The sequence below is a fragment of the Phaethon aethereus genome, assembly GCF_964289735.1.
Source record: "Phaethon aethereus genome assembly, chromosome: 1".
Lineage (NCBI taxonomy): Eukaryota > Metazoa > Chordata > Aves > Phaethontiformes > Phaethontidae > Phaethon > Phaethon aethereus.
Window position 1 is genome coordinate 88,490,121 of NC_138575.1, and position 26,791 is coordinate 88,516,911.

At 44.0% G+C, this 26,791-nt stretch overlaps 1 protein-coding gene across 1 annotated transcript in view; it reads right to left on the minus strand.

Moving 5' to 3' along the window:
- Positions 1 to 26,791, minus strand: part of CASR (calcium sensing receptor) — a gene marked incomplete at both ends in the record, with an annotated part of 42,653 nt that overhangs the window by 2,135 nt on the left and 13,727 nt on the right. The window contains 2 exons of the mRNA XM_081996532.1: positions 2,156 to 2,279; positions 5,831 to 6,061. Coding sequence (XP_081852658.1) covers positions 2,156 to 2,279; positions 5,831 to 6,061 — 355 coding nt within the window. The remainder of the gene's footprint in view (positions 1 to 2,155; positions 2,280 to 5,830; positions 6,062 to 26,791) is intronic.

The following is a 26,791-nucleotide window of genomic DNA, read 5'->3' on the forward strand; positions in this document are numbered from 1 at the left end:
GTTGTGCCTGCTGGGATGGCAACCTATGTCTCCAATGGCTGCTAGGATCAAAAGGCAAGGACCCGCTACTTCGGGTCTTGTGCACCAGTGGGGAGGGTCATGACTCCCTTGATGGCAGTGGAAAGGGGTTGAGAGCAGTGAGTTGGAAGTCACAGCCTTCGGGATCCCAGTGGCATAGCAACGGGCTGCAGTGAGTTCTGGGAACAAACATTCGGAAACCTCCTTTAGCAGCAACCTCTCTCTGATCTTTGCACCTGAGCATGGACAGAGACTCAGAGCATAGCTCCCAGAGCAGAGCTTGATGCTAATGAGAAAGCCAGGAATGCCCAGCTAACAAGGGCAGAGGATTTCAAGCTCTGGAGGGATGGTGACCTGATATGGTACTGCTTTCCTAAGCACTGCTTGCATCACCTAAGCTGTTCATGTGAAAAACTTGCACTTGATGCAAAAGCTCAGTCAGGAGCTCCCATCACCACATGTCATTTCATTTACATCCATTCAACCAATCATTTTTATTTTTCTTGTGCCTTTTACCTGGAGGCATATTGCAAACTGCAGGCAAGGCAGAGCTAACTTCATACAGCAGGGAACTCAACCACCTCTACCAGAGACGGGGCAACTATTTAGCACTGCATCCTAATGCTTTCACTGTTGTCTTGAGCTGACTTAGAGACCATGCTGCCACTGAAGGGACTAAACCAGATCTCTTTCCTCTCGCAAGGCTGCTCATTCCTGCCCCCTTTGTGTTAGCCCTACAGGTCATACGGCTTCTTGTTCTAGCTGGAAACTCAGCCTGCCAAGAGTTTGTTTTCAGGAAGACCAGGGACCTGAACCAACTCACTCTCTCGTCGCATGAATACCAGCACTGCTGCCAGACAAAGGGTGGGAAGCAACAGCTGTGAGAGGACACACAGATTGTCTCCTCCGGTAGCATCACTGTCTTAGCTGGATGAGACTGGTTGTAAAACTGCTCTCTATGCCTATAAAACTGACAAGTACAGGAAATAAAAAGCATTACTGTCAGCTGAAACTGCAGCAGGAAACCGTGCAGTCAGAAGGCAGTCACCCTCTTAGCCCCACAAATTTCACCAGCACACCAGTGCTAGCTCCCAAAATCATGTGAAAAACACCAAAAGACCCCTATTACACATGACCAGAATTGCTTCGATTTAATTTGAAAATCCTACTCCCAAGCAACCCATAGTGCTATATGTTCATGCAAAAAAATTATCATTCCTGTCTGATAGGACGCAAATTAAATTCTCCCAGAGGAGAACATTTGCAAGCAGCTTACTGAAGTTTTTGTCTCGGGCAAGGTCTGCAGCGTGTGCTGGGACCAGTGCTGCTGGAGAGGGTGTGAGGAGATCCTGAGTGCTCTGCAGAGTGGAGGGGACAGCTGTTCTGAAAGCATTTACTTGCCTTTGTTACCCTGGAGATACCCAACACCAAGGGAGCACTAATGGTGTTGGAAATTCAGAATTTTTCAACCAGTTCTAAAACTGAGGTTACCTTTTCCCTCCACTGCAGAACCTGGGTGGCTTGATCCAAGCGCCCACTGAAACCAACAAAAAAAGATGTCCATGGGTGTTTGATAGGACCCAGAGATTCTGGCCTCTTGCACTGCCACCGCCCAACAGAAGCTGTGGTTGGTGACTGCATGAATGGTAATATTCCTCTCTGCTTGTGAAGTCAGGGATGCAATGGGCTTTATTTCTTTGTAAAGCATGAAATAAAACCCTGACAACATGAGGAAAAGATGGAGGCAGACAGATAACTACAACATTTAGGACTAGGGTAGAGAGTATCTCCCTCCTCCAGGTTTTTGGAGGACCAAAAGCTACTGCTACAGTGCAATGGATTCTTCTTGGGCTGCCTGAGAGGCTTCCTATATGCAAGTCCTTTTTCAGATTCCCTGCCTTAATGTTACTAACTCAGAGCAGAAGGGACAAGCAGGCTTAGCAGAAGACAGGACCTGAGGACCACAGGACGCAATTCCTGTAAGCTTTTCGGAAGTCCCTCCAGCCTTTTTGTGAAGCCCCTGGCAAGGCAGCCTCCAGCTCAGCACTGCAGGGAAGCGACTCCAGCACAACTGCAGGTGATGCCCAGAGGGCTGGCACAGTCCTCTGCAAGCCCAGAACAGCTCTGTGGGTGTTACCTGTTTCATCACTGTACTCCCCGTCGGGGCAGTCCACGCACTCGAAGCAGCAGGTGGGCTCTCCTTCAATGATGCCCTTCCTGGTGCCTGGGAGGCAGTCCCTGCTGCAGTTAGAGAAAGGCACCTGCAAGAAAAGAGGCCGAGAAGGGTTAACGGTGGCAGTGCCCCACATACAGCCTTCCTACAGCAGGACCTCTGGGCTTACTCCAAGGGTGTTATTGCTTGATTAGCATGCTGGATGGAGAGCCTCAGAGGCCCACCTCCTCCCTCCACAGAACAGACACATTTTTGAACAATAGTTGTTCCCCAACCCACTGTAGTGATATTTGTTTGAAATAACACAACAAGAGATGGCAGGGGAGATCAGCAGGTCTTTGTAATCTCTATTGTGTTGTGGGCACTGCGAACTGGTATGTGACCCATGATACACATACCAGAGATCAGTCATTAAATGGTTGAAAGAAAAGACAATGAATCCCTACTGGCAGGAATCTGAGTCAGCCTTGGAGATGACGGGCTCCGACTAGTGATCCCCAATCCCATATACTGCATATTGACTGCTAATGATTTACGCGAATTAAAACAGTTTCTTGAAACCTACTTCCTCCTGTTCTCCTGAAGACCCTCTCCAACACAGAAACAAAAAAGGTAAATTAACTAAACAGGAGGAGTTTTCATGTGAAAGAAAGGCCCTGTTTTTAGAACACTGAGCATCTAAAGATGGAAATCAGCAGCTATATGCAGACCCAAAGGTTTGCAGACTTCTGCTGCTGCAAATGACAAGGTGTGTCACCTGCTGGCTGTGCGTTTATGCTGTGTGTGAGCCATAGTCATATCCTGGCAGCAAGTGGTGGCATGGGCATGCTCACCGCATCCCTAATGCACACTGACAACAAGGAGTTCAGCATAAGAAGTGGAAGCCTGGGCCTTTTTTATGCAGAAGCACAATCTGAGGTTGAGTTCACCTTTTCCCAGCTAAATTAAGGAAAGCAAGCTGGCACAGAACATGGCATTCTCAGCTCAGGGGAGTTAAACCCACAATTTCCACTGCCAGCAAAGTATCATGATCTGTACATACTTAAGGGCTGCTCTGGCTGGAAGCCTTCATTCACCTTTTTGGAAGCTTGCTGCTAGTTTGCCCAAGTGCTGCTAACCTACTGATCTCCAGGAAGCTCCTGTGTGGATGCAGGTAGGCAGTGAGTCCAGGGTACGGTTTGGAAATTGCCTGTGTGCAGCCACTGACCTCAGCCACGAGGTAAGCAAGCCCTCGGTAGTGGCAACTCCTATGTGGAGATGCCCGTTCTCTAGCTCCGGTATTCACCTGCAGCTGAGAGCAGCTGCTGTTGCCTACCACTCTGAAGTACCGCTGCAGCACAGTTTGGGAACCCTGTTTCTAAGCTGTTAATCAGGATTGCATAATTAATTGGACAAGCACATATCCAGGGCAAACCCCTGCAGCTCCCCACTTGAAGCACTCTCTGGTGTTAATACCTATTGCTATTAATACAGTGTGCTGTTAATACCTATTCCTCAGGACAGTCTTTCAGCAGGTTGTGCATCCACCAAGAGGACTTCATCAGTCTAGACTGTCCTTCCCTAGGCTGTCACTGATAGTTTTGAACAGGCTGAATCAAAGGCCCGACTGTAGTCATGCACTGCTATTACCTACTAAACTGATTGAGCTTCCAAGGAGGAAAATTAAATTGGTTTGGCATGATTTCATCTTGACAAATCCATGTTGGCTTTTTCTTATCAGTTTATTATCCTCTAAGTGTTTATAAACTGTTTAATAATTTTTTTTATCAGTTGTGTGTAATTCCTTTGGCTCTCCTGTATCTGCTTTTAAAAACAGGTATTACAATTGCCCTCCTCTAATCCTTTGAGACATCACCCATCCTCCACATTTCTCAAAGATGAATTGCTAGTACTTTTGAGATTGCTTTGGCTGCCTTCTTAAGTATTCTGTGGAGAATTTCATCAAGTTCTGCTAAAACGAATCCATCTATCTTACCTACTCTTTAACTTGTTCTTTTGCAAGTCTGGCCAGTGCTGAAGTTCCTGTGTTAAAATTAACTACATTTAATCTTTTTTGAGGATGACAGAAGCATAGAAGGCTTCAATGAGCGAAGTACTGGCTATTCTCTTCGAGCAGTACCTTTTATCTGGAAGAAATTAAAACTCTATAAGCTGGAAAAAAAGCTGCTACAGACATAGAAATTACAAACCCCTCCACTGGCACACAATTTACATGCCCTGGCACGACACTCTGCAACATCCAGTCACATTTTTAACAGTTTAGGACAGAGAATGAATGTAAATATTCCACTGGTGGAGGAATCTAGACCAAGAGAACGTAATTACTCAGTTTATGTTAAAAAATAATCCTGCCTGTTGGCAGAGGTGTCAGTGGCATTTGCGAGGATCAGAAGAAGGAGTTAGAATATCAGGGTTTTTTATTCTACTTGTAGTTTGGGCTCAGAGTCTTCAGCCAGGCTTAGAAAAGCCTGATCTCAGGATTTCTGCTGCAGCGTGCTCTGCCTGACGCACGCCTGCTGCAGAGAGCTCTGGATTTAAACCATAAGTGAGGCTGGGGTATCCGGAGTAAAGGTAAGGCCTAACGCATGGTGTAAGTGTTTTAGGCAAGTGTAGCTACTGCAGAAGCAGTTATCCGGTCTGTCAGCCAATGTGAATAATCACCTGGAAGTGAATTGCCTTGTTCATTAATCGGGTGGTGATTTAACACGTCTAAACATTGCAGCAGGGCCTGGCAGCAACATTTCTAAGCTAACGTTCCCTGTGTCACCTCGCAGGCCACAAGCCAGACGTACCCCCTCTGGGAGCCGGGGTTGCTGTCTGGGCTGGAGTGGGCTGCTGCCGGCTACGATGGCAGCTCGCCAGGCTCTTGTCTGGAGATCTCTGCACCGTGTTCCCATGGCGCGGGGCAGACACAGCCCTGGCTGCTCGTGACGATACAGTTATACTGCAAAGATCGAACATATGCCAGAAAGTGGAGAAGGACTTAGGCCTGACTGAAGTCAAGTACATCGTGTACTTTTAAGATGGCACAAGCACCTTCTGGTAGGTTAAAAAAAGGTAGCAGATACTGGCATCTCCCACTCTTCGAGCACCATGTCCAGGTTAACCTGGGAAGATTGACAGGGCTTGTTCTGTTTGGTTTGCAAGGGAAGGGTGTGTGGAAGGCTCTGGGGCTTGCAGGGTAAAGCCAGCAAAAACAGCTGTGAATTTAACTAGGAGCAGGAAGAGACACTTCTTGATACAGAGATACTGGGAAGAGACGGCTGTTTTCAGCAGTGAAACTACTGAGCTCAGGGAAACTTGACTTAGTCAACAAACAGACTTGGGTAGTAAATTTATCATCCTTGTGGAAACAGCATTGCAAAATTCCAAGCTATCTACTTAGCCCAGAAAAAAGGCATTATTTAAACCATTAATACCCAAGACTCATCAAACATAGAGGAGGGGAGAAGCAGCTGCCTGTTATTTCCAGAAGTGTGTAATGAGGGTGTGAAAGACTACGGTGGAGACCGTGTATACAGTAAGATGAATGTGTCTTTTAATGACACATGGAGCCGTAATACGGGATTGCGCAGGGCTGGTTCAAATTTCAGCTTGTGTAAACTTGGGAAACACTGCTGTGAGGATTTAAGTACTTACCTCCTTAGAGAATCCACTCCACAGGATCTTGTTTTCATTGATAAAGAGCCTCTCCCCCTTCTTGGCATAAACGTTGTAGTGCCCAACCTCCTCAAAGACAACTGAGCCATCCTCCGGAGAGAGATGCCAGTTGATTATCGAGTAATTCCCTACCAGGTCCCCAAACTCATCAAAATCCACTTGCTCCCCCATGTTATTGGTGAAATTTAAGTGGCGCAGATGCTTGAGAACCTAGAGAGAGAGCGAGAGAGAGGGAGAGATATCACATGAATGCCTGTGTGTCACAACCCTAGCGCAGCACACATCTGCTGTGGTGACAAAACTGGAAATAATCACTTTACTACAGTCCTTAATCTCTCAAAAATCACTTAATCACAGTAGTAGCAGGCTTTCTCTCATAGACATCACACGCACACACACAAAGCCTGTATAAACCTGGAAGACAGCACAAGGTGTCATGGCCCTCAGGGTGGGCAGCACCCATCTGGAACACTTTGCTTACCAGCTGCTACCCCATCAGCCTTTTAGCATTCCTTTTCAGTCCCTTGCAGCCACCTCTGCAAGCCCACAGCTCTCCTCCAGGGGCAGAGAATTGGCAGCAGCCGCTGGAGTGTCTCAGTCACCCATGCATCCCTCTCGCCCTGCTCTTGCAACCACTCTGCATAGATGCTCTGAGTTGGCATCGCTCATCTCTGAATGATCAATCACTCAGAAACAGGAATGCTTGAGAAACAATTCAAATTTGACTTTTGATTGAAAAACCCTAAGCCCAATGCAATTCTGTAAAAAACAACAAATCAAGCTCATTCACCACATGACAGGCTTGCAGAATTCATACCACTTGTTTTTGGCTCCTGTCTCCTGGTTGCATGGTTTCAAGTAATCACATTCTGCCTGTCCCGGTGTGTTGACTCCTGTAATTTTTGCTTCATGCCTTAAACTGTCATGTGCTGCGGGCAAGACCAGTTAATCCCAGGGACAACTGCAGCTGCAAAATTTACAATCTGGATGGCCTGACAGGTAGACCAAAGAAACTGCAGCATGAAAGAAAGATGATACTGCAGCTGTGATACAATTAATCCACATTATATTTTTCTTCAAAAGTTAGTTGCTGGTTTATGGATTTATGGACTTCCTCCCCCCCCTCCCATTTAATGGATGCTCTCAGTTTCTTTCTCTGTAGAGCTCATCTACGGAAAGCTGAGGTGTCTCTGAGGGCACCTGGCTGTCAGCTGCCCCGGGACCACTGCGGTATCATTGCTGCTGTGGTTCTAGTGCCAGCGACAGCTTGTAAGCCCAGTCCTCTCTCTCTCACCTGCAAGTGCCCAAACACACAGCCCTGGATGGCAAAATGTAAGAAAAACCAAAATTAAATCAATTTGTCTGGGCAGGCGGAGTCCTCCTCACCCCATAGACATAGATCAGACAATATTGTTTTGATAAAGCCTTTTTACCTGGAAACACAGGGATAGGGAAACAGAATCACTTCATTAATTCCCATCAGTTTCTCAAAATTGTCTCATTTTTCTGTTTCCCTTTGGGATGCTCCTATCTCAAGCTAAAAATTCCCAGAGCTACAGAGATACCCTCCTCTCACTGCCTATATCAATGCCAGCCTGAGAGAGTCTGAAAGAATCATAGTAGTACTACATAAGATGTGGCTGGGTGATGTTGATGGAAGTACGTCAAAATATTGCCACAGTATTCAGTCTTTGAATAATGGGTGAGATGGCGGAGGCAGGATTTTTTTCAGTCTTTCTCATCCCCGACTGCCCTCCTCTGTAGACCAGCTCCCGCATAAGTTGTGCAGCTGCAATGATCTCACTAAAGAACCAGGACCTGGTCCCTAGAAGACCTCGCCTTCTGACAGACATGGCAAAAGAAGGTGCTCTGCTCTGGCACTTTGCTGTGGAGAGCTGGGGCATTGCCTGCTCTGTGGAAGAAAAGAGGAGACTGCTCCCTTCTCCCCTTCATCCCTGAGGGACACCCAAGAAGATGCTACTTGCCCGGCTCCAGCAGGGAGCAGAGTGAGAACAGGGCAAAGGCAGCTCTGAGGTGAGAACGGGTGACACAGGGTCTGCAGATCCAGTGGTGTCTGTACTGCATCTAATCAATTAGGCCTTGTCTGCAGTGGGGCTGCAATCTTGGACGTGTTAACAGGAACCTTCTCCAGCAGCAGTGTAGGTCCCATGCAGGGAACCCATGTTCTTCTGCAGGCTCTAGCACCTACCACAGGGTGACACCTGCAGCTTTGATGTCCAGATCAGATTTGAGTCGTTGAGCTGAATGCCATGTTTCTCCTCGCTCCAACTCAATATCGCACTCTCGTGCAGCACTGCAGCACTCCGTTGAAGAACAGTAGGATGTCCTGACTGGGTATCACTGCCGGGTTGACCGTTATCTGTATAGACAGGAGGTGCCAACCTTGCACTTCTTTTGATTACAGTTACTACACACATTAGGAGACAATCTTTCAAGAGACATATTGAAGATTCTTCAGTTCAAGTCCTGCCTCTCCTGGCCAGCTGCAGCTGCAGGAGGCTGGCTGGCCTTAGAGTCAGCGAGATGAATGGTGGAGAAACCTCTGGATACCCTGGATGCAATTTTTTTTGTTTAACTTCATAACTTTCATCTCAATTAGTCTATTCCTTTGCCTTACCTCTTGACATTAGGCTTCTTAAAAAGTAATACATACACCTGGCTACTGGTGGGTTTTTGTAGGATTAGTTTAGCAGCTGTTTCTCTTTGTCACACACATGACACACCTGCAGATTCAGGTTATAAACCATTTTGTGTGTGAGCCAATATCTCTGTCTGGCAGGTAAATATTCATATAAAACCACTGAGCCGCGCTTAATGTTGTCTTTCCCCAAGCACAGAATAGCAGCTTCAGCTATGCAGCCATAGCTGGGGAGCAGGAGAGCTCAGGTGTATCAATTCGAGCAGGAAAGACACATGCCCTATTTAAAATCCCAAATCGAGTGGAAACAGGAACAACAGGAGTAACAACACCTGTTTTCTCTTTCCAGCAGATACCAAAATTTGCCTTCAAGTCTAAATTTCTGAGGAGCAGCTTTGTGAAATGGTAACTGAATGACTGTGAGGACATGTTCCTGTGTAGATGGTAAGAAAATCCCAGTATGGTATCTGTATAGCACACAACAAGTTTTGCGCTCTATAGGATGAAAATACAGTTTAAACAGACAAGGACTATATAAGCATTAAACTTTAAAAGAGGAAGTTGTAGACTCTGAAGAACTACAGCACTCTTTTACAGGCACCGGTCTATCAATGATTACCTAAAAGCTGTACAGTTAAAAATGTGTCACTATGTTTTGTAACTAAAGATAGAAACATAAATACTCAGGACTCAATCCACAAAGACCTAAAAGACCCTGCTTCTGTGAGGGCAAAAGCATGTGTCAGGGGTGCGTGTATGATATCCTGGCACGAAGAGTTTATGAAAGAAGCGTTGACCTCATGGCTTGAATATACCATCAGCAGCTGGTGGAAGCCTGTGGGGAGGGCATTGTGCAAGCTGTCTTCGGGTATTTCTTTCTGTTACTTTTCCTCTGTCATAGGCTCCACATTGAATCACAATGCCTTTTAATTAAAACATGTATTATCAGAAAGGACTTGCAAGCTGCCCTCTACTTCACCCTCCCATTATTCCTGGTAAGGCCATTCCCAGCCACATAGCATCTCATGCTTTATCCAGGCTAGATATTCCGGGCAATGTGGTTTCCACACTTAAGGAAGGATCACAAAAACATAACATTAATACAGTTGTATTAGATCAGACCAGCAGCCCATCTCCCCAGGACCTGTTTCTGACCGTGGTTAACAGTTTACACAGGAGTAGAAGGGGATGTGATACTTTCCCAGAATACTTTCACACATTTTGCAGCTCAGTGACTTCCTGGGCCAAAGGTCTTTGTACTTGATAACCTGCAGTGGATTTTTCTTCCATGACGTTGCAGACTTTTCACATCCACAGTCTCCTACAGCAAGGAGATCTACATTTTATGAGAAAAGCACCTCTTCTTGCCTGTTGGAACAGAGCAGCTACTAATCTCTTTTTACGCTATTTGTGCTTATGTTGGAAGTGGTAAACTGTCATTTGCTAGTCACCTTTTCCATGCCTCTCAGGATTTTAAAAACCTTTGTCAGATCTCTCTTCAGCTACCTCTTTCCCAGGCTGATCAGTCTATTTGGCTTTGCTGCTTCTTGTACACAAGCTGTTCCATTGACCCTTCCACAAACTTTCCCAGTCTTCTTCCTCAGTTCTGAGACTGGCACGTGATACTGAAGTGAGATGCACCAAGGGTTGCTCCGAGGGTTAAATGAAGTGCCCCCAGGGCACTCTGTTTCCCTCTCTGTCCCTTTCTCCAGTGTGGCTATTCCTAACGGTGCATTTGCTTCTTTGACTACGAATCAGCCACAGCTGATGGATCCACCTGAGGACCTGTTCAGGCTTGAAGATTTCATCTGTGATTAGTCAGGACTGACCATTTATTTTTATCCTCTGCTGACTATCTTTAAACCAACTGTTCATCCATGCAAGGACTGAATTTGGTGACAGACTACCAGAACCAGGAAAGATTATGGAGAGGTTCATCTTGAGGGTGCTCACAGGCCATGTGCAGGACAACCAAGGGATGAGGCACAGCCAGCATGGTTTCATGAAGGGCAGGTCCTGCTTGACCAACCTGATCTCCTTCTATGACCAGGTGACCTGCCTAGTGAATGAGGGAAAGGCTGTGGATGTTGTCTACCTGGACTTTAGTAAAGCCTTTGACAGCATCTCCCACAGCATTCTCCTGGAGAAACTGGCGGCTCGTGCCTTAGACAAGTTTACTCTTCACTGGGTGAAGAACTGGCTGGATGGCCGAGCTCAGAGAGTTGTGGTGAACGGCGTTAAATCCGGCTGGCAGCCGGTCACAAGCGGTGTTCCCCAGGACTCGGTTCTGGGGCCAGTCTTGTTCAATATCTTTATTGATGATCTGGATGAGGGGATCAAGTGCTCCCTCAGTAAGTTTGCAGACGACAGCAAGTTGGGCAGGAGTATTGATCTGCTGGAGGGTAGGAGGGCTCTGCAGAGGGATCTGGACAGGCTGGATCGATGGGCAGAGGTCAACTGTATGAGGTTTAATAAGGCCAAGTGCCGGGTCCTGCACTTGGGTCACAACAACCCCATGCAACACTACAGGCTTGGGGAAGAGTGGCTGGAGAGCTGCCCGGAGGAAAGGGACCTGGGGGTGCTGGTCAACCGCCAGCTGAACATGAGCCAGCAGTGTGCCCAGGTGGCCAAGAAGGCCAATAGCATCCTGGTCTGTATCAGCAATAGTGTGGCCAGCAGGACCAGGGAAGTGATTGTGCCCCTGTACTCGGCACTGGTGAGGCTGCACCTCAAATACTGTGCTCACTTTTGGGCCCCTCACTAGAAGAAGGACATGGAGGTGCTTGAGCGTGTCCAAAGAAGGGCAAAGTAGCTGGTGAGGGGTCTGGAGCACAAGTCTTATGAGGAGTGGCTGAGGGAACTGGGGTTGTTTAGTCTGGAGAAGAGGAGGCTGAGGGGAGACCTCATCGCTCTCTACAACTACCTGAAAGGGGGTTGTGGCAACGAGGGTGTTGGTCTCTTGTCCCAAGTAACTAGTGATAGGACGAGAGGAAATGGTCTGTCTATGAATAGGAGCTCCCTTATCCACATACATCCCAATGCCTTCAAAAAACTTCAGAAGGTTTTTGAGGTAGGGCTTCTCTTTACAGAAGTCATGGTGTCTCCTCCTCAGTATATTCTGGTTTTCCCTCTTTATTTTTTTTTCACTACAGTTTCTAATAATGGGCTCTGTCAGGCCTAGCTAGTTCCTTGGATCTCCTCTAGAACCCTTTTAGAAAATTGATATTGTATCTCTCAACTTTCTAGGCATCAGGGCCCAAGACTATTTTAAGTGAGGGGCTGGTAACTGTAGCCAGCACTTTAGCTACTTCATCTGTGGACATCATTCACTCCCACCAAAGTATTAAGGTTTGTTTCACTCTTGTGTCCCATAGTTTCTTCTACAGTCACTTCCATATCAGACAGATCTGCTGCAAGTCCCTCATAAATAAATAAAGTCAGGAACCTTCTCAAGTTTGTCCATAAAGAGCACACTTTTCTTCTGACATTGCCTTACCTTGTCTTTTGAAGTGATAATCTGTGGCTCAACAGACACTCCTATGGCTGAAGTGTTTAAAAAAGGGTTTATGAGCTTTTACCCCATTTACAGCCTGTTCCTCATTCTGATTTTGGCCTGCCTGTATTTTATTTTTGCATTTAACCTGCCAGGGTTTATGATCCTTCCATTTTTCTCATTGTATATAACTAACTCAGCTATTTGAAGGATGCTGTCTTGTTTTTAATAAATACTATTTAATACCTTTGTTTTGCCTTCCCAGCTTCCTTACCCTTTCCCACCTTTTCTTGATCTGCAGTAGATGCTTACTTTGTGTCACTAGTAGAGCTGGTGGCAAGCAAGAAAACCCACTTAAATGGTGAATGCTGTCAGGCAGCAGATAATTGTGTATGTGCATGAATGTCCAAAACTGAACTTTTGCATTCTGGAGCATGAGCCTGCTACTTGCTAGCTGCAAGCAGTATGTACTGGTTGTACATTTTGATAGTAGCTGAACTAAACCAAAGTGGGGAAAGCGAGCAAGATTCTAAGCAGGTTAAAAGCTCTAGTCTTGTTAATTCTTAAACAAACATCAGTATCCAGATCTTCTATGGGTTGTCCTTTACTCTCTCTCAACTGTGACAGGTCCTTAACTAGTCTCCATATACCAGCAAGGATATAATATCCTTGGCTTCCTTCTGCACTTTCTTTCTAACACTTTCCTCATTAGGTCAAATGGTCCTGCAAGGGAGCTGAACCTGGGCATGTTACAAGTGCCTGTCCCACAAAGGACAAACGGTTCTCCCTCCTAACATGCAAGTTGCAAGGAATCCTGTCTTGACAGTTAACATACATTTTCTCACAGTGAGTTTTAATTTCTGTCTACCTAGCTATATCCAGGCCTGTAAAACAGTTCTGCACCAAGGGGTATCAAATGTTTTTCTCTTTGCTTTGGTAGGGTGCCCATCCTGAGGGCGGCAAACAATTCCACTTTATGGCTCAATGTGAAGATGAAAAGCTGGTGACTGTACTGAAGATGGCAAGTTCTCGCTTTCACTCTGAATTGCCGAGGATCCATTTTCCCCTATTGTTTCAGATTCCTAGTCAAGCACCTGGAGAAGATATTTTCATAATCCTGTAATAGGCTTAAGGACTTGAGAGCTCAGCTATCACACCAGTCCAGTGGTCATGGCATACAGGATTTGGTTTCTGCCAGTGGTCAAGTATCAGGAGGAAATATGCCCATGCTACTTCTGAAAGAGCCACTTGTAAAATACTTATAAAATTGTTCCCTGAAGCAGTAGGTTTTTTTTTTTTCTTTCCTCCTTTCGTTTCCATGTATCCATGTATCGGTCTTTATTTACATGCTAGCAAAGATCTAATGTTTGCTGTCTACATCAATGTTTAATTCCCGCTGCATTCTCTACTTTGGATTATTTTCTTCTTACTGTTTTTTTACAGACAGTAAGGACTGACTCTTGGGGTCTCCCAAAGGCAGTGCTGTCATCACAATATCAACCAGTTCTGCTAAAGGACCTAGCAGGCAGGAAGGTGCTGGCCCTAACCGCTTGAGACAGTAATGCCCGTTTCCAGAAGCCTGAGGCTGGGAAAGATAAATTCCACCCAGCTTTTCTGCCCAAAGCATTCTTCTTGCCAGCAGGAGCTGAACTCTCCTTCTACCCTATAATGTCTCCTCCTCTCCCTACTGCCCATTGTACACTGATGGAGACAACATGTAGTGCTGATGTGTGTGTTTGGGTTTTTTTTTTAACCAAGGTGCCAGGATATGCCAACACCACCTCTTTTTCTGAGGGCCATTCAGAAGATGACAGTTCTTCAGACAGTGGAGGATGTGATTCATTACTGTGCACCACATGCAACGTTCCACCTAAGCTGGTTTCCATTGGTTTTCTGCTCTAAGAAGTGACTGTTAATACTGTTTATCTGTGTAAGGGTAATCCAAATGGAGAGGACCCAGGAACAGAGCTGGGATTCTCACTGTAAACAGCTCACAACGAAATGGGATGTCTTTCTGTTACATGTGTCCAGCCACATGAACAAGGAGTGCCTGGTCTGCAGTTGGGACACTGGGTGCTTCATGCTAAAATAATGAAGACGTATCATCACCTACTCTACAAGGACTGGGCTGTACTCCAGGATTGAAACTGTCAGGTTGGTAACAGTGCAGATGAACAAAGGGAGATAAACTCTGGAAGAAGGGCTGGTCTGAAAGAGTTGAAGAGAGAGAACATTGATAGTCAGCCAGAGATTCACTGACAATACTGCTAAGGAATTCTGGCAAGATGGGGTGGACATCCCAGCTCTGGTGAAATGCTACATCTGCCAGTGGCTTGAAAAACAGGATGAAAGAGTTCAATTCAAGACTGAAGAACATTCAAAGTTGTTTTGCTTGGATAAGAATTGAATGACATCCTTGTAAAGCTAGGTAGGTCAATGGACAGCATGACTGAAGGCTAAATGTGTATGACAAATACCATGTGCCATATGTTAGAAGTAGTAATTTAAGCTATTCCTAATCTTTATTGGAAACTAAATTAACTAACCATTCAAGAGAAAGACACATTCATTATTGTAGGCAGGTCAGTAAAGACATTCTGCATTATGCAGATGAAAGAGCAAGCAAAATATTAGGATATGAAAGTAAGAAAGAAAATGACACTGAAAATATGGTGCCAATATGCACATCAATAGTACAGTTTCCCCTGGAAAATGCAGTTAGTTCTAGTCACTTGATCAGAAAACAAGAATAAAATTAAAGGAAGATTAGAGAGGCCCAGAGGTGGTGATGACAGCTCTCAGACAGCCAGTCTGACTTCCATGTGAACAGAAATGAAAGTGAGGGATTATTTAATTGTTTATGACACATGTAGTGATTTGTGGAAAAGAGGTAACATATTGTCACAGAAGCAGAGACCCCAGGAAAGCTGACTGACTTTATTCACATCTCCAGAGAAGTACAGGACATCAAGCTGCCATGACAGATGTGCTGACTGGCATATTTTAACTGATAATTGGTTTGGTTCTGCTTCCATCATGGATATGAGATCCCTAGGCAGCTGAGAGATGGATCTCTCCTGCTCTTCTATTGACTCGTGCCCTCTGCTCGAGGAGGGGCACCAGTGGTGCTGACATGGGCACCCGTGCATACATTTTGGTTTTTCTTCGTGAGAGAGAAGCAGATCCTCCAACAGAAACTTGCAGAATTTGGGAGAGGGAGGAACTCAGATGGACTGTGTTGGAAACACCTCACTTGCTGCTCAGTGGAAGGTGCTTGGTGCTTCCTTTGTCTCATGTTATGCTGTGAGTGCTCAGTCTGCTTGGAAACTGATGAAGCCTAGAGCATCCTACAACAAGGACCGGTTGGACCGCCTGTAATTGGGCTTGATGGGTTAGCTTGTGTGGTTTTCTAGCCAGCAATCAAGGGACGCTGCTTTACTGATTCAAAACTGCAGCAGCTTAGGTGCTTTCTTGACAGAAGTAACATTAATAGCAGCTACAACAGTAGGAGCAAGTCACTTAAACCAAAAATGTCAAAGGCATGCATTTCAAAATGGGACTTTTGGTGTAAAATGGGACTCATCTGATTTAGGGTCATATTTACTACAGTACTATATTTACAAGGATGTCCAGAAAAAACTCAAAAACACAAGCCCAGTGGATTTCACAACAGAGGCTGCACAAGTCAGGTCTAACGGAGATACTTTAGAAAATCCCATTAGGTATTTACTGGTATCTGCAGATGGCCGAATGCCATCACAAAACTGGGTCTAAAATGCTTCAGAAAGACCTGTGTGCTGAGTCACAGAGGTTCCCAATGGAATCAAGAAATGACCTTACAGTATTTTGGCATCGCATAGCTGGTTTTGCAGATTGATTTAACTATCAGTTAGGAGGTCACAGGACACAGTAAGGATGGGATCAGGATATTTTGTTTCCTGAAGATCCTTCAAAACTCATGCTGGCCATGTGCACACTGCTGTCTATAGAATGCAAGTCCTGAGCTCGTACTGCTAACACCACATTGCTTAAGCATGCTATGATAAAGGATAATAATTTTGCTAAGTGTGACATGACTGGAAAATATAGCAAGAAAGTTTTCATGTGTGTGGCCTTGACTGGATTCACATGATACATGAGGAAATAAACAGAGTGGGAACATCGTCTGCATATACTTTGACTACAGGATTTTCTGAAAACAAAGATTTACATAGGAAAACATCATGTGAAATCCAGTCAACTGAAATTCAGTGCAAATATGTTTTTTAAAGTCAAACTTAAAGATGTGACCTTTGAGTCACAGTTCCATTTTTAATTGTAAATACTTTTTTAATGGGAAAAAGGGGAAACAATTTTGAGTCTGTCAAAGTGCTTGCTTGGACAGTGTTGTTTCAATTAACTGCAATCAGTGAGTTTAACTAACTCCAGGGCAGAAGAGAGACAACAAAAGAGCTTTTTCCTCTAATGTTTTCTCCTTTTTCTGTTTTAAATTAAGATCTAGCTGTATGATGGTACCCCAATATATTTGTATAGCTCAAAGCATAATATTGTACTGTTAGTTCCCTAGAGCCCAAAAGAATCCTTCCTACAAGTTAACTTCAGGAGTTAAGGCATCTGGAATGGCCTTCGTCCCAGTTCAGTGCTATCCCATACAGACTTAATCTGATCCACTGACTGCAGTAGATTCCTTCTGGAGAAAAATGCCTGGAATGACAGCATCTCTGCCCTCCTTACAAATACTGTGAGCATTAATGCGGTTCCTAGTAATCAGGACAGAAATCATGGTTGTGAAATGAAAAATAATGTCTGTGGAGAATCCTTAGACGTGGAATATAATGCTATACAAAACGAAGCAGGCTTCTGACTAGTCTCTGCCCCAGTGATGTACAAGCATAGGCCACTGATGACGGAGGTCTCTGTACCCAACAGAATGAGGAAAATCCATGGACAAGCTAGAGCAAAGGATTGAATGACTGTACCTCATGCATGATAAACTCATTATCAAATAGTTCAGAATTTTTGGCTGTGTTCATTAAAATAAAAGCTCATTAATTAAGGGGTAATGATATGTTGCCATCCTCATCATACAAATAAAGCTCAAACAACAGTATTTATTATGGTGTGCTCTAAAAGTACTAATCCAACACAGACTACCCAAACAAGGCTGTGAAACACAAGTATTATATTAACAGAAAGTAGAACATAAAAAAACCTGGAGAACAAAGAGGAAAAAATCACCAGGCAACATAGTAAGAAATTTCTTGAACATATTAAAATTGAAAGGTGTTGTATATGCCAGATCTTCATGACATAAGGCTGTAAGAGACAGCTAAAGAGGATGGGAAGCTGAAGAGACAGCTAAGGGGGAGCAGGAAAATAAATGCATGCTATGTTATTGCCCTTGCTATCAGAAAAAAACCCTGGACATTCTTATTGCAAGGGCACTAGTTTTGGAGCCACAATGTGACATTAATGGAGGTAGGAGGTCCTTAAAAAGAGATTAGAGAACAGCCTGAACAATTTAAATTGGATCTAAAAGGTTGGCAGAACCAGACAGTTCATCACGGCACTCCACAAGCAATAAAAAGAGTGCTAATACAGTAAGTTTATGATATACGCATAAAAATGCCACTGGCTTTGAATGACAAAGAAGTCAATATACTATCTAATATTATTCCACAGCAATCCCAATCCACCTTTCTGGTACACATACACGTGTAATGCACTCCCCACAGCGTCCCTGAAGTTTCCCTACGTGTCAGTCTGTGCAGGGCATGAATCAGAGATAACCCCTCTTACAGGGGCTTGTATTTTTGCTCAGTGGGCTGCTCCAGAGTCAGCCTTTGATGGGCTGCAATAAGCTGCCAAGCAAAGACAGTATCGTCAGAGGCAGAGGAATGTCTTCTGTAATGAAAGGCTGGTTAGCCTGACATCAATCACAGGAAAAACAATGGGAAAACAGAAGTTTTGGGTCAGGGATCAATTAATACAAAATTATAGGACAGAAACATAATTGCTGCCAGCCAATAAGGCTTTGAGGAATACAGATCTTCTTAAATCCAAGTTTGGTTGACAAACGCACCTCTTTAGAAGTGAAATAGCTGAGCTTTACATTTAATGTAAAGCATCCACTCATGGATCAAGAATTGCCCAACATATTTGTAAAAACAGATATCAACAGAGACAGATCATTGGTTCATGGGGAATTCCTCCAGCCTCAGCAAACAACTCACTGTTACCCAATATGTTCAGCAATACTCTGGCAGCAAATACAACAGTGCTGCTGGGAAAATTTACAGAAAATGCATGGATTGATGTAATGGTAAATAATAATCATGACAAAGCATTCCACCAGATAGTGCTCTCACATCTGTGTTTAATACAGTGAAATTCAGACTTATGCATCAAGGCATAACAAATTCCAACCACAGGCACAGAAAGGGTACCACATCCTGCAAAGTATTACTGGCAACTTAATGCGACCTTTCCATTACATGTTGTGGCAAGGGCAGCTAATGTAACTTGTGCACATATAAATGGGGAGGTAATAAAAGTATGTAAATGTGGGATTTTTTTCACTGTCTGGCTGTGCTGAGGCTGTTAGCGCAATACTGAATATATGCCAAAAAGAAGGATGAGTAAATGGACAAGATACAGAAATAAAGTAGAAAACAAATCTTATGAATAAACACCACTCTGTTCAAATTATCAAGATAAGACCAAGGAATAATCTGATCAATGTGCATAAATACCATATTGAGAAAAATGATGAGTACTTCATCTGGATTTTTAAATCTAATAGAGCAAGGCCAAGTAAGGACCAATTAAACTAAAGGTCAGTTAAATCCCAACTAGAAATAAGACATGATCTGTGACAAGAGATGTGACCTTCCATGGATCATACTAATAAAAAAAAGGTCTGCTAGTCAGCATGTCTTTGGGGAAAATAAATCTTGCTAAACACAAGGTTGACTGGCAAACACAGCCACTCAGAAGTGAAATACCTAGGCTTTACACCCAGTGTGAAGCATCCCTTAGATGGCTCAAGATTACTTTCCTGACCATGGCGCATATCTACATAGTTTATTATGCAAAGGATATCAAACTGCATGATCCTTTGGAAAGTGACTCCATTTGAACACTTCTGAGGTTCCAGTTAAGGCTTTGTGGAGAGAGGTGGTCTCTGGACAGACAGAGGTAACAGTACAGGTACAGTGAGAGCTAACTGTCAGTACTGTTAGTTGGCATTTTGTACTGTACTCTGTATGCTGCTGTCTTTACCTAGAGCCATGATATGAACGAGCCATCATGGCCACCTAGTCTAGACTTGATGCCATAGTTGCTTTTTTTTTTCACTTGTAACAAATACAATATGAAGAAATCCATTGGGTACAATGGCCCAGGGTGCTGTGCATACTAACAGTGAAGAATCTATTGGCAGAAGTCCTGACTGAGTCCTGTTTTCGTGTTCTTGGAATGGCATCGCACTGCACAGTAACTGATATGGTCAAGTATCTAAAAGCCTAAGATAGGGTTCTTTTTATTAATTTAAGTCTAAATTTAATACTAAATAATATATAACAAATTGTCCAATTATTAAAGTGAATAATAGAGCCAATGGTTATCCTACAAGCTCAGTGTTTTCAAGTAGTGTATTTCACACACTAGCATAATCAAAATCTGATTGAAATGTCTTTTCTGGGAGGTGTTTACCTCTGTTTCTACCCAGCTGTGCAGAGAACAAGTCTGTCTATGTGACTCTCCCATTTGCTGTCACTTTCTTGTAACAGACGTTTATGGATCAGTCTCTTCAAAGTTCCAACAAGGTCTGAAACTGCATCCTGCACAGAACACTGATGATATTGATTTGAAGAACCGTGCCTGTCTCTAGGCCAGGAGAAATTCATGGCTTTCCACTGTAAATTCTTTCTTACTTGGAACTATAGGATTAATTACTTCAATGTTTGAGTAAGTCACCTCTCTCTGTTAGAATGACAGCCAACTGATAGTGCACACTTGGTGTCATTTCTTTTAACAAAATAATGGTCATTCATCAGACTTGAGTTCTATGGTTATTTATAATCTATTCAAGAACTACTGTCCATTTAAAACAAAGAAAAAAAAATAGTCCTAACATTTCTGGTAGTCACACTGAGTTGACTGAACTCACATAAACATTTCTGACATTTTAGAATGGGCATCTGTTGCAAGCACGGTCACAGGTCCCATCAACAGCCAACTAAAGTCCCAGCTGATTCACTGTAACTGTGTTTGGGCACGTGTTCCACTTGGTTACTAGCCTAAAACTGTTTTTTCCATTTCCTTTACCAATATAAGTCTCAGCCAACAAAGAAATCTCTTGACAAGACTTTGATTTCTACAGTTCCTAAATAACCTTCACGTTAATTCCTTCCAGAAACACAAGTAAAAGTCCTTTCTGAGCAAAGTATCGCTTCTGCTCTAGTGGGGAAATCACGCTTTCAATTCTACAAGGCAAAAGGGCCCTTTATATGTCATAAAAGGTAATTTCTTCTCCTTCCTCCAAACCTCACCCACCGTGTGGAGCAACACCAATCCTTCACAGTGCATGAAAGTTCACTTTGGGGATAAAACTAGGTGGCTGGTTAGTAAAGCATCTGTGAAGATGGCTGACCACCCAGAAAGAAAAGAAATAATAAACTATGCTATGATTATCATGCCTTTGAAGTTAGCTTCAACCGTACCTTGGGATAAATGGAAATCACCCAAGTCAGAGGATGATTATAACATGAAACTGAATTTTTGGTAAGTCCACTTGTTCCCTCACCTCACTTTCTGAGTGCCTTTAGGGGGTTCTCAAGGTGCCCTTTGCCACCAGCTCCATTTGCGAGTAGCGTCAGGAAAGGTCAGCCCTACATGGCTTTGTGTAACAAAGACATGCTGTGTCCTAGTAAAAGGACATTCAAGGGGTAATTATTATCTGAAGTAGCTACAAACACATTGTATGTCATTCACCATCCCATGGAGCCTTTCCTAAAAGTCCCAGGTCCAATACAGGCTGAAAAAATGACTTCCCCAAGTGACAAAGGTACAAATGGGCTTCATAAATATTAGAAAACACTTCTCTTCAAATATAGCTTTTGTTGTAACGCATTTGCGGGTGGGCAGGGATACTGTGTTTTTTGTCATCAGGCAGTGTGTACTACGCTGATTCAGAAGAGTATCAGCCATTCTCTACCAAGTAATTAATAACCACAACTCCGTACTTTACAACATATAGGTTGTGTATTTGCTGCATGCAGTTCATTCACCCTTCTTCTACCAACCCGGTCGGGATGATGACTTCCCTGTGCATTTTCTACTGGTGACATTACAGGCCTGACCCCCCTCGCCTTTAGTAAGGTCCAGTTAAGTCTTTCTCCTTTTAGTTGCAGAGACATCTAAATAATAGTCAGTTGATTGTCTGCTTAGTTCAAGAGCTGACACGCGATGTTCTCAGCTGATGGCAAGCTGTTATCTCCAAACTGATGAATAAGCAACCATCTGTTATTGCCCATGTGGGGAAGTAGCTGTGTTTGCTCTATTGACCCACACAGTTCCAATGTGTGGCTCGGACTGTCTGCCTCTCAATTCAGTCTCCCTTAACAAAGGCCCACTGGTGAAATGCTTGCTTTCTGTTCACAACAGATGTATCTCCAGTGCATCTGTAATGCTGACTAGGTGAGGTTTTGATGTTGCCTGATATTCAGCACCTTCCTCTGTCTTCTTTGCAATTCTTCCTGGATGACTTAATTTTCACACCAGCTTTGGTTAATACCTGTTCTGATACTGTTTCATTCTCTGTACCACAAAGCAGCTGTTTTCCATACACCATTTTAATTGTTCAGACAGGCCTATATAGTTTAACAGACACAAAACTGATTAGATAAGCCCTTAGGCTCAAAGGTCTGGAGAGACATATGCCATCTAAGGCATAATTCACTTCTTCAGAGCCTTGTAGAATCAATTTCCAGTCAGCCAGCCATACCTAAATGTAAAGTTGGAGAAGGCACCAATCCATTTTTACCTCTTCATAATGTGTATCACCAGCCCAGAGGAAGGAACTGTTGTCTGGGAGGTGCACAGGTGTAATAAAAGACTTCACACGTTGCTAGGTGAAGCCAATTTGTATTTGCTTTTATTTTGTGGAACAGCATATGGCAGCTTTTCACTAAGTCTGAAGTCAATCAGATTTCTAGGCATAGAATAATTTACATGAGCGCATCCTTAACCTGCTAATCTTTAGGACAGCACATTTTTCAGCCTGTGCAGCATGCTTTGCCTTGATGTCTAAAAGCGCTATCTCATCTTTCACTCAGGAACCTGCCAAAGTTCACAGCCTCCAGTGTAACCACAACCTGAAGACTGTCTGGGAGTCCACCTAAGGATGCTCTGCTCCATGACGCTGTGACCACACTCCTTTGCCTTCTGAAATCCACAGGAGCCTATCTTCCCCCTTTAACTGCAATGCTTTTGCTGTAAGACAGAGAGGCCCATCAGCTCCTTGTTGGCAGTCATTAAGAAGCCAGATGAATGGGCAAAAACACATAGTGAACTATATCTAAGGAAAAGACAGGGTGCTCCTCACCCAGAAAGAATATGAAATAATAAATATTTGCTCTGAAGGACAGATTAGGATCCCTCACTGGTTTTCATCTTATTTTTTTGCAGGACCACCCAGTGTTTGAAATGAGAGAGACACCAGAGAGGCTCCTGTAGATGCCAAAAAGGGTTATAAATCTTTGCTCAGAAGGGAGTTGAAAAAAGAACAGATGGACTTGCTGTTAGAATTGACCATGGGAATAGCCACAAAAGCAGAGACCAAGAAAATGAAGGAACTTGAGAGGCCTGGGAAATCTTATCAAGGAAGATATTAAGAAAAAAGGGCTTCAAGGGACTGTTTGAGCTGCTATGGAGAAACAGGACAAAGATGCGGGGAATTTTGACATAGCAGCGCATCAGTACAGGAGTCCTGAGCCCATATCCCACCTCTTGCCATACCTTCCCACTGCTGTTTTACAGCTTATAGGAGAGCCTATAGGAGAACCGTATAGGAAAGCCTCCTTACTGGGGGAGGCCAGTCCATGAACCAGAGCAACACACAGAATTAGACCTACTCAGTAGAGTCTCCTAAAAAGATCACAGCCCACCAGTGAAGGAGAATGGGCATCCGATAATCAGAAGTGACGGAGTCCTTTAAGAGGATTCTTTCTGTGGTACTATTTGCAGTCATGCACTTTAATCCTTAGTGCTTTGTGTAAAATTTTGCCTTTTCCAAAAGTAACAGCAACTGCTTATACATTTTGTTCTGGATTGCTCTGCACCTTTTTGTTACCTGAACAAAACACTGGAAAAAGAAGTAATTATCTGATCTTCACCACTATTGTGCAGGACACAACAACGGCTCATGCAGAGAATACCATCTGCTCTTTGCAGGCATCTTGCAAAGGTGTGCACCTGGATTATCTTCTGCCCTGCAGTAAAGGCACCACAGATTTCCTGTCGAAGTCTGCCATTTTCTGTAGAGTACAGAAGTGCAAGTTTTCCCATTTTCAGAGAGAGGACTCCGAACCCTGCCGGCAGCTCCGCCTGTGGAGTGAGCGGCACAGCCCCTGCCTGGGAGCTGCCAGCTCTGCCTGCACCCGCGTCTCCGCGAGCGCCGCGGCAGCCTGCCAGCTCGGGCTGACCAGCCCCGTCTCCGGCGGAGGTGCCCACTGCCAGCATCAGAGGCATTGGAAGGAAAGAAGCAAGGAAGCGAGAAGGGGTTTATGGATAGCGCCTGTCACAGACCATCGACCCAGGTGGTGAAAATAAGCAAGCAGCTTCTTAAGCAAGTAGCTATAAATGAGTAGAGAAGAAAGTTGTTAGTGTTTGATATTTCAGCTTGGGAGACACAGAAAAATCTTGCACTCGCCATGCTGAAACATACTTAAGAGCTTTCTTAAACAGCAGGTGGTAAATTCTTAATAGGAGAACTGCACCCAATTTAACCAACTCACAGTAATTCTGTGCTAGGCTTCCTGCTGTCCAGTTCAAACAAACTGATCACTGAGGTAAAATGTTATTTTTATACACAGACCCACACAAGCACCCTCCACAAATTATATAAACCAGTTCCTCCAAAAAGGTTTGTTTATATTTTGAGTACATGAAGTTAACAATTAGCAGACAACACATAAATAATACGTGTTAATGGGATAACACCATTGAAAGGCAGCAAAATTAAATAGTACATCATTAAATTATGGAACACACCATATATCCTCCCCATCCACCGACCCCACTGGCAAGGACTGCTCTGGACAGGAGCTCAGGCTAACGGAGCTACGAGTTCCCCAGGTTTGCCTTATCTGTCCCACACACCACCTGGTCAGCGATTGCAGACACCGTTAGAGGCTGCTGCCTCCTGTCTCAGCCATGGAGGCTTCCCGACACCGTCCTCGCTCTCTCAAGTTGCTTCCTATCAAGAAACCCTTGAGTCAGTTGTGGGAAGAGGGAGCAGGCACTGACCACCAGCAGAAGTACTGCTGCAAATGAAATGATTGATTTCAGTAGAAAGGTCGTCTTCTGTCTGGTTGTCGGAAAACCACTCTCTGGAGATGCTGGAGGATGTATGTTTGTGAGGTTTTGGCCCATGTTTTTGGGCCCCTCACTACAAAAAGGATGTTGACGTGCTTGAGCGTGTCCAGAGAAGGGCAACGAAGCTGGTGAGGGGTCTGGAGCACAAGTCTTATGAGGAGTGGCTGAGGGAACTGGGGATGTTCAGTCTGGAGAAGAGGAGGCTGAGGGGAGACCTTATCGCTCCCTACAACTACCTGAAAGGGGGTTGTGGTGACGAAGGTGTTGGTCTCTTCTCCCAAGTAACTAGTGATAGGATGAGAGGGAGAGGAAATGGCCTCAAGTTGCGCCAGGAGAGGTTTAGACTAGATATTAGGAAAAATTTATTTACGGAGCGAGTGGTCAAACATTGGAACAGGCTGCCCAGGGAGGTGGTGGAGTCACCATCACTGGAAGCGTTCTAAAAACTCGTAGACATGGCACTTCGGGACATCGTTTAGGGGGCATGGTGGTGTTGGGTTGACGGTTGGACTTGATGATCTTGAAGGTTTTTTCCAACCTTAATGATTCTGTGATTCTGAGGTGAACTCATTACCCTTGGGGCTGAGGAAAGCTTCCCAAGGGTAATGAGCCGCAATGCCTGATGTGAAGTAGGTGTGCACACAAATTTGGCATTAACCTGCTATTCATGTGTTTGATTTTTAAATGAAGTGAAAAAATGCACAAATATCAAATATGCTTGACAACTAACACCACATAATGGTGATAATTTCAAATATAACCTGCTCCTCTGTAGTGCCCCAATTCCTACCCAGTCCTGCTATCCCTCTTTCTTGATGCTGATACCCATAAGCCTAGATCAGCAGGATGCTTTACATTTTGATAGACATCCTCCAGCACCAGACAAGCAACACAGAAGAGAGAGAACATTTTTCCTGATTGTGGAATCCTCAACAAACACCACATTATTTTATTTAGCTATGGTATGAATATCCTACTTTACTTTCCAAGTTGACAAGGCATAAGGGAATGACTTAAAAATATATTTATTCTGGGTCATTTTTACTGAGACAGTGAAAGTTAAATCTGTCTGTGACTTGCCCACTTCTGCCAGTGTGCTCCTGAAAAGCAGAAAAGCTTTGAAAGACAGAAACCTCAGAGACAGCCAGCAATCGCAGGATACCCCTAAACCAGGGTCAAACCCTGCACTCATCAACTCTGCAAAAAGTGGTTTTGATAAACCCAAATCAGGTACCTAGAGCAATGCAGGTTTCCCACAAATGCCAAGACAAAGCCTTTTACTTTGATAGCGCCAAGGCTTTTGAGTTGACTGAGACTAGACAGGAACATGCGAATGCTGGCCCAACATCTGCAAAGCTTGTGTCATGGGTAGCTTTTATTTTGGTTAGACTATCCTGAATAGAGGAAATTACACATGCAAACGGGAATGTGATCCTCCTTATATTCATCTGTGTGGTTCTGATTGCAGGCATGTTTGGGCCCAAGTTTTCTGTGATGAGCAGAACGGGGCAGACAGAATTTGCATATCTTCCTATTTGGCATATCTTCATTTGATAGCCTTACAAGCTAATTCTGTTATTTAAGAATGCAGTAGATATTAAGAACACACACTGAATATCACATCAGCTAGCACAATCAAACATATGGTAAGGTATAGAGTATTCATAAAGCATCGGAAGACAAAATGCCAGAATACCATCCATACGCCTGTGGGCACATTTACCCAAATGAATGGGTAAACATGACTAAGTTAGTAGTATAATTTTATCAGTTCACAAATATCACTGCCAAATCAAAGCAGCTATCTACTACTTGCCCAACACCCACACGTTATTTTCCTTCATTACTCAACCTGCTTTAGTGTGATTCTATATAAGCTTAAAACTGTGGAAAGAAAATATGGCCTGTATGGAAAATTGCTGTGGGATTGCAAAAGACATAGAGCTTTGCCAAAGAAAATGAACTCTAAAAACTGTTTTCCTTGTTCATGTGCTCTCTCCAGGCCCTCTTGTTTATGTAAGGGCTCGATATATGATCAAGTTACCTTGCGTCAGCCAGGCTGTGGTAATTGTCTGTGTGTGCACTTTTGGCCCGTAGCAAATGCAAGAAAATGTAACTTGGTTTAAGCCCCTTTCACTGCAGGCAAACCTAACACAACTTACCTTACATTCCCTGTGGGGTGGGAGCGTGC